Source organism: Alligator sinensis, unplaced genomic scaffold, assembly GCF_000455745.1.
Source record: "Alligator sinensis unplaced genomic scaffold, ASM45574v1 scaffold239_2, whole genome shotgun sequence".
Classification (NCBI taxonomy): domain Eukaryota; kingdom Metazoa; phylum Chordata; order Crocodylia; family Alligatoridae; genus Alligator; species Alligator sinensis.
In genome coordinates this window covers 778,842-787,003 of record NW_005842279.1, presented here as the reverse complement: position 1 = coordinate 787,003, position 8,162 = coordinate 778,842, and the positions used below count along the sequence as shown (strand labels likewise).

At 42.9% G+C, this 8,162-nt stretch overlaps 1 protein-coding gene across 1 annotated transcript; it reads right to left on the bottom strand.

Annotated features, from left to right (window-relative positions):
- Positions 1-265: 265 nt before the first annotated feature.
- On the bottom strand, positions 266-7,616 carry MAL (mal, T cell differentiation protein). The gene is made up of 4 exons (XM_006027964.2): positions 7,596-7,616; positions 6,214-6,381; positions 3,049-3,189; positions 266-1,972 (listed from the first exon to the last, which is right to left on the bottom strand). The coding sequence occupies exons 1-4, from the start codon at positions 7,614-7,616 to the stop codon at positions 1,898-1,900; spliced, it is 405 nt and encodes a 134-aa protein (XP_006028026.1). The 3' UTR covers positions 266-1,897.
- Between the last annotated feature and the right edge of the window lie 546 nt (positions 7,617-8,162).

Sequence of the window (8,162 nt, the reverse complement as noted above, 5' to 3'; positions counted from 1 at the left end):
ACCTCTCTGTACTGTATCTCCTGCTGGCCTGCTTTAGGAAGCTGCTGCTCAGCATTCCAGTTGCTGTGCCTCATTCCAAGGGGCCAGCTCCAGGCACTGAACTCAGGGCTGTGGATCCCACTCCCTACATGGTGTGACACCAAGCCTATCGGTACAGACCAATGTCTCTCCTGCGAGCATGTACAATCCCATGCACAGGCCATGACAAGAAGTCAGAGGCAAGGCCTATTTTGGAAAATGCATGGTGAATACTTTTTATTAGCAATGGACTATTGCAAGACTCCAAATGCAATTTTTCTCTGTCAGTCATTGTATTGAATAAACCAAACAATTGGTTCAGAACAATGTTTTATTATCTCTACTGTTATAATCATATTTTTAATATTAACCTACAGTTTATACAGCACAATATCTAAATAATGTTTCATAACTTGATTAAAAGCAACAGCAATAATTCCTGGGATGTAAAATCAACTCTCTTCATCCAACAATATATCTCAGTTGTTGGAAAACTTCACACGGCTTCTAAGAGAAGCAGAAAAGTTGTTTTTGCTTTTCATTATGATGTGAAGATAACAGCTACACTGAGTGCATGAAATATTTTGTCACAACAGATGCTGAAGAGAAGGCCTGAAAAAAACCCCACTTTAAAATCTTCTTAAAATGAACGTATTTTTTATATCCACAGACCTCTGCAACAGGAAGCCACCTTTGTTCTGGGTCTGTTGCTTGTCTGGACAAGAAAATATTCAGATCAAAATAGTCATATTAGATGCCTATAACTAAGCAATAGACTCTATATTGAAGAACCTAGATACAAATTGCCTGTCTTTTGGGGGTGCTCTAATGCAGCTATGAGGTCTAATGGGGGCTCTGTCTAGCTGTAGGTGCTGGCCTCTACATTCTGGAGTTTCAGGAGTTAGTACCTGTTCCTGCTTACACTGAAATAAATTTCACTTCTGTTAGCCTCAATATCAGGACATCTGCACTTAACTCTTTAAAATGGCTAAAGCTGTCTAAATTGTTCTATTCATAGCTGTGAATTTTACCAGTTGAGGCATCTGCCCTTTTTCAACTCATGCCTCCAGTTTGGGGAAACACTACAGAATGCTTGACTAAGGTGGTTCAGTCAGGGATGATCCTGTCTTGAGCAGGGGCCTGGACTAGATGACATTGTAAGGTCCCTTCCAGTCCTGCTTTCCTATGATCCTATGTGCTGTAGTCAGAGAAACAGCCTTCCTTGTCTATCTTGCCCAAGGTGCAGAAAGATACTTGTCTTCTTCCACTGACTTCCTCTGAAATCTGCTACAAAATATGGCTCTGATCCTGCAAGTAGATCCCAGCAGGTGAGTGCCAACACTTGTGCAGAGCCCACAGATGCAGGCAGAGCTCTGCTCATCTATAGGGCACTAAGTGACAGAGCACAGTTTACATACTTTCATGTATGGCTTAGACATGATGAAACACTTCCCAAGAAAAAACATGAACAAGAAGAAGGCAAAGAAACTGGCCTGTGAAGGATGATGATCTTCCCATATTTAGGCCCAGGAGAGAGTCAAGTTACTCAAGTTGGAGAGTCTCTTTAACATATACAAACTTTTGAGCCTGCTCTAGGGTGACAGGAAATGTCTAGTTAAAAGTATGAAAACATAGAGGTAAATAAAGCAGGTTCCCAGTTCCCACCAACAAATGGTATCTGAAAGAGAAGACACTACAAAGAATCTTATTTTACTTAAAATAGGTATCTCCAAAAGACTTTTTTTTTTTTTTTGTGGTATGAAATATAATGCCACATATAGCAGTCTGTACACAAAAAAATGCCATTGTAAGGTGGTCAATCATCTAACAACTGATATTTGCGAAGTAATTGGATTTCTCACAGGAAGCTCTGGAGCTTTTATGATGATTTCCATCTCAGTAGAGAGAACACTTCATGGATCACATATGATAAGGTGGCTAAATATGCAAATACCTAAAATGAAAAAAAACCCCACACAATCTATAGGTTATTATTACAAAGGTATTATATTCCTAGATTGAATATATGCTTCATAATATATAATTATTCTTTCTGTTTGCCCTTTTAGCACTACTGTAAGTGAAGATCAAAAACAATTATTTAGTTCCACAGTTGCTAGGGGAAAGATTTTTCAAGAGCTCTTAAGTAACTTAGGAGCCCCCTACATCTCACTGAAAGTCAATAGAGCAGGGGTGGGCAAAATGCAGCCCGTGGGCTGGATGCGGCCCACCAGGTCATTCTATCCGGCCTGCAGGGCCCCTAAAAAATTTAGAAAATTAATATATATGGGCCCCTGGCTGCCTGTCATGCGGTCCTCAATGGCTTGCCAAAACTCAGTAAGTGGCCCTCCGCCTGATATAATTGCCCGCCCCTGCAATAGAGTTAGTTCAGGATCCTAAGTGCCTATATGACTTCTGAAACCAGGACTTAGGTTCTTAAGTGACTGAGATACTTTTGAAAATGTTTTGCCAACTCTTTTGAAATTATTTTTTTAACCTCACATTATTCAATGTTTTCATAGCTGGGCATTTCCAATTGTCCCCCTCTCAGTTCTATCCTTTCTCAAAAAGGCCACCAGCTGTCATGATTTTTCAATGTGCCTGAAGCCAGAGATGATCTCTGGTTAAGATAGCAACCACGTTCCCCACTGCTTTTGCAGGGGAGCAGTGAAGCTGCCTCAGATCTCTAGCTCTGGCCAGTAGGAATGAAGCCCAAGGTGCCATTAAGGAAGGTCCACAATTTTTATCTATAACACCATCATTCTTTAGAAATACGTTTTTAACATTGGGCATGTGAGTTGAGCACAGGCTACTGCTTTGGAAAGAGATACTCCCAATTTCAGGCTGGATACATTTCAGATGGTGATGAATTAACCAATCAACACCACTCATCATGACAGTGAAGAATTTCCATTTTGGAAGTGGTAGGTGTTAAGCTGTTTCTCGAGCCATTCAGCTTCCCCTCCTCATACATGCTGTTTGCGCCACCAAAACACTGGTTATGGTTTGGAAGCTATTTTATAAACTTACCACTGCAGCAACGTCCTCTTGGTAAATTTTAAACCAGACATCATTTTGGGTAAGTACAACTTTCATTTGAAGTGTGGCGTAGGCTTGCAAAACAGCAGCACTCAGATAAAAGAGAGCAGCAATTCCATGATAGAAAGCATCCTAGAAAATAATAATAATTTACAGTAATTTCCAGGAATACCATTCAAGACACAGAAAGAAGTGAAGAATAAAACCCTAGGTATGTTATAAAAGCAAATACAGCACACATGTAGCGAATCCAGTGAAGACTCAGGCCAGTGTGGTTTGTGCAAATGGAATTCTCCCCTAAAATTAAAAGGAAATTTGGCATTTTGGCCAGAAAAGAAGCAGGATCTGATGTCTATACTCCTGACTCCTATTCCAGAAGTAGAAAATTGGACCCTAGAGTATGTGACTTATGCTAGAAATTCTCATCCCATCAAGAATATAAGTGCTTTGGGTCAGGGAGGGCCAGATTCTGTTCCACTTATAAGCAGGTTTAGGTTGCATAAGAGTGATTCTATTCATCCTGCTTGAGTTTCTGAAAAGTTGTTAATACAGAAGTGGATGGGTCCCCCTCCTCCTCACTGCCTTTTTTGTGACTCACTCTTAAGGGTCAGAGGATGACAGCATGTTACAAATGCAGATGCATGAATGGCTTTTCAGGGACTTTAACACAGATACATGACTGGCTATGTTTGGCAAACTCAGACTACTACGGCAGTGAAGGCCCCCCACACACTGGCTGAAGCAACCCATGCAACAGGGGCCACCATTTGGGCTCCCTTTCTAAATATGTGCCTGGGACTGGTCCCTCCCTTGCCCACCCCTAGTTATATTACTGCTTGAAAATCATGGAACAGAATTGCACTTAGGTGCCTAAATCCACTTAGATGCCTAATAGTTGGAACAGAATCTGACCCAAAGTGTCCCTCTGTTCTGTGTTTGTACAGAGTCCGCTCATACAGAGCCCACTGATTAGGGCTCCTAGGCACTGAAGAAACATGAACGGTAAATAGCGATTGGCTATCAGGCAGGGGGACTCTCCCAAGGAAATCCTTAATTTCTTACATATCTGTGGTTGGTGCCTGTGGTCCACTTACTGTCAGGCCAGGCCCATGTTGCAGGTCACTACTTCATCCCAAGTCAGTCAGTCAGAAGTGACCAAGCTGAATTCACAGGACACTGCTGATTACCACCCTCCAGATATATCCTTGCACTAAGACAATTTGGGGCGTCAACAAGATTTTGTAGAGGCAGGTCACAATCTTGAAGCAGGCCCCTTGCATAGGGGGCTTCTCTGTGTAAGGTAAGCCTCCATGCCCAGCGGGCGTGGGTTCAGCTGTTGGCAAACAAAGGACTGCCGGTGGACAAGGGCTCCTCCTTTCTCCCCTGTATCAACACCCTGAAGGAACGAGCATCCTCAGAGATACCAAGTGAGTTTCTCTCTTCCTTGCTGTCTACTCTGCCCTGGGGAGAGGCCATGTATGGCTTCAGCACTCCCCATGCAACTCAGTCAGCCCTCTGTAACTCAGGGTCTCTCTATACAGTAATCAAAAGTGTGACTGTAGCTTACAAAGACATACCCAGAGTTGCTCCGAAGTAGCTAGCTCACACCTAGCTGTAGTAACACAGACCTCAGTAGGGATGTACTACCTGAGCATTTATCCAGCATTGCAGGTGAATTTTGCAGCTCACAGTGAAAGCTGGGCTGCCAAAACTAGGCAGCCTGCTGCCCCTGAGCCACCATGTTTAAAGCTATCAGGCTGAGATATATAAAACTTGATTGAATTAAGAATGACTTGTAGTTAAGCAGTAGTCTTACTCCTAGGGACTAAAGTACCATATGTAATGAATTCATCCAAACTGCAGCACATGCCCCTGTCTTCAGGACAAGGACAGCTGGCTGGGCAGGGAGACAGGACATAAGTGCCCCCAACTCTCTGTGTTTCTGTAGGCAGACAGAAGGCCATAGCCTCACCCTAGAAGTACCTCAAGCCATAGGAAGGGGCCTAATAAGACACTTGACCATGTTCTAGGTCTGCAGCAAGGGATGGCCAGCCAGTATAGGAGTCAGTCCAACAAACATATTCCTCAAAATACTTTGTTATTATACCACTTCAACACTGAGTGGCATTTTCCTGTAGTGTCGCATTGTCTCATGGAACTTGTAGCTCAGGTACCTCAAGCCCCATTTTCCCTAAGTGGCCAAGCTCCCTGGGCCAGTCTTTCATGTGCCTTATGCAGACAGGACACCACCTTGCACCATGGGAAACATAGGCTGCCAAGGGACCATCAGAAAGTAGGCCTGAGCTATTAAAAGGCCGTCTCCACTGAGATGATGCAACCCCAGAGGGAAATGCAGGTGAGTGGTGAATCAACCCCAAACTGCACTTCAGTTTTTGGCAAAAGATTTAAAAATATTCAGCAAAATTTAAATTCAGCATTTGACATAAAAATGGTTTTATCAGAAGATCCTTGACCGGTTCTAGTCCTAATTTGAGGGTTTCCATGCCAAATCTGCAAGAATATTTTTACTTTCCTGTGTCTCTACTTCCCATCAGTAACTGTGATTCCCAAATGTGGCAGAGAACTACCAGTAAAGAATGGACCCTTTGGGAGAAAGGCAGGAAGGTTGTTGTGGACTGTGTCCCTAGGAAAGTGCAAGAAGGCAGGGCACAGTGGCACTTTGGAGACTAACTGGTTCAGAGAGGTATGATGTTTTGTAGGTCACAGCCTACTTTGTCAGATACTACAAGTGGACTGGACTAGCAGCTGATGCCTAAGGTGCCATCCTGCCTTACTTTCTGTCTGGCTTCAGACTAACATAGCTAACCAGCTCTGTACTCGAGGAAGGGGTAGTAAAGGAACAGAAAATGCTGCACTGCTTAGCTCTAAGAGGAAGCAATACTTCATCAGAACAGGGAGCAGCCTGCTCTACAGCTGAGTTTCCAGGGCCAGAAGATGCTTATTTTGCATGGTGACTTCACATCACCTTTTGGTAAGCCTGCAAGGACACAGAAAGAGTCAGTAGACCCCATCCCAGCTATACTCAGACCTGGCCTTGACCAGTCCCAAGGGTTTAAGCATGTGCCTAGGTGGTTGCAGGGCTATATTGCATCGAATACTCTATAAATAAAGAAAACCCAAACAAAATAAGCTTACCAGTGTGATCCATGAAGTTTTGCCACCATGAGCTCCTATGATATATGAGAACAACAGGAGTGTGGTGATTACAAAGCAAAACACCGAGACAAACATAACCCAGCCTTGTAATATTGGTAAAGCCACTCTTGTTGAGGCCACCAGAATCCAGACAAGACCTCCAAAGATCTACAAGAAAAAAACAAAAGGGGGAGAGAACAGAATTATCACGTCTTGTCTCTGGCATTGTATTGTGTCAGGATATGATCTCAAAAGATAGGCTGAGTCTGTGGGGATCTGCCAGAAGGGAGCTCAGCCTCAAAACCATTTATTTGGGAAGAGGCATCAGCAAAAGAAGAGATTCTAATGTAAAATATGTTTTCAAAGTTTTGACATTGTTCTGGGAGAGGATAACGATGAACCATGTAGATTTTCCTATTTCTTATGCAATCCATACAGTAGCTGTTGACAGAGATGGGAAAGGCAAAGAATCACCTGTATCTGCAACTGATTGTCACCCAGAGGGTCTCTACCATGTGCTGTTCATGTATACAACAGCACTAAACAAAAAGTTTTATTTAAAAAAGACAAGAATATGTTTGGCCTGCAACAACCCCTTGAGGAAGAACCTCCTTCTAAGGATTTACAAGAAAGAACAAGGGGACTGGAGACTTTCAAAAGTTTGGTTATTGTTCTCCCACCAGGCCATGCTGCTAATGTGCTCAGCACAGTACTATATGTCCCCTGCCCATCCCCAAATGGCTGGAAGCACATGGCAAGGGGGCACTTTGAGAAGAGATCTGTAGTCTTCACAGAGCCATTGTGCTAGGGTGCACCCTGGGAGGTAGCTAGATAACACAAAAGCTTGCTGACAGGATGAACAAGATGCTATTCCACCTACTGGGCATCTAAATGGACTTAGGTGCCTAAGTATGATTCTGTTTCACCCTGGTCAAGCCTCTGAAATCCATTAATGCATGTACATTTGTAACACACTTACACTTACAACTGGCTCATAAAAAAGCAGTGAAAAGAAAGAGGACCTCTCCACATTTTGTACTAACTTTTTTTCAGAGACTTGAACAGGGTGGAATAGAATTTCATTTAGGTACTTAAGTAAATTTAGATGGGTGGAATATAATCTGTCATGACATGCCCCTGTACTGTTTCCTGGTAAGGGAAGCAATGCAGTTCTGGGTAGAGGGGGGTGACTGATAGATTTTGCTGATGATTTTGAAAAGTCAGGTTGTACTGAAAATGCAAATGCTCATAAAATGCAGAGATTAATAAAACTGTCCCAGGTCAAACAAAATATTTCACTTTGACAAAATTATATGGTTCCTGACAACTGCTGGGGCCCAGACTTACGGACTCAGTGGGTCACTGACAAGGCTAAGACTTACCTTCCATTTCAGTTTTGGCATTTTTAAATGGTCTTTAAAGTCAAAGTTCCTTTTTGCAGGCCATTGAGGCAGAGCTATACCATTTCTTTAATCTCAGCATGAGAAGGAGGTGACCCGGTCAGCACCATGCTCCAGCCATTTTTACCCCAGGCAGCTCCAGGTACCCATTGGATAGGAGGGCCTCAGTGCCAGGCTGGAAGTTAGAATAAGTAGACACACACTGCCCTCATCTGGGATCAAGCCCAGGTCCTTCCAGAGCCAGACAATAGCCAGTCAGCCTACCAACTGAGCTACACAGCTTTTAAAACCCCAGTCTTTAAAAGTGGTTTTAATTAAATTAAAGGAAATTTCAAAATGAAAGCTTGCTTCAAAGCAAAAGATTTGAAATGTTTTCATCCTATTAAAAAAAAAAAACCTGTTTAGATTTTTTTCTTCCATGAGCAATCTGGTATAACTGACACACGTTATAGGGAGGATTGGCCCAAGAGAAATCTCATGAGGTTCAACAAGGACAAGTGCAAAGTCCTGCAATTAGGACAGAACAATCCCATGCATCAGTACAGGCTC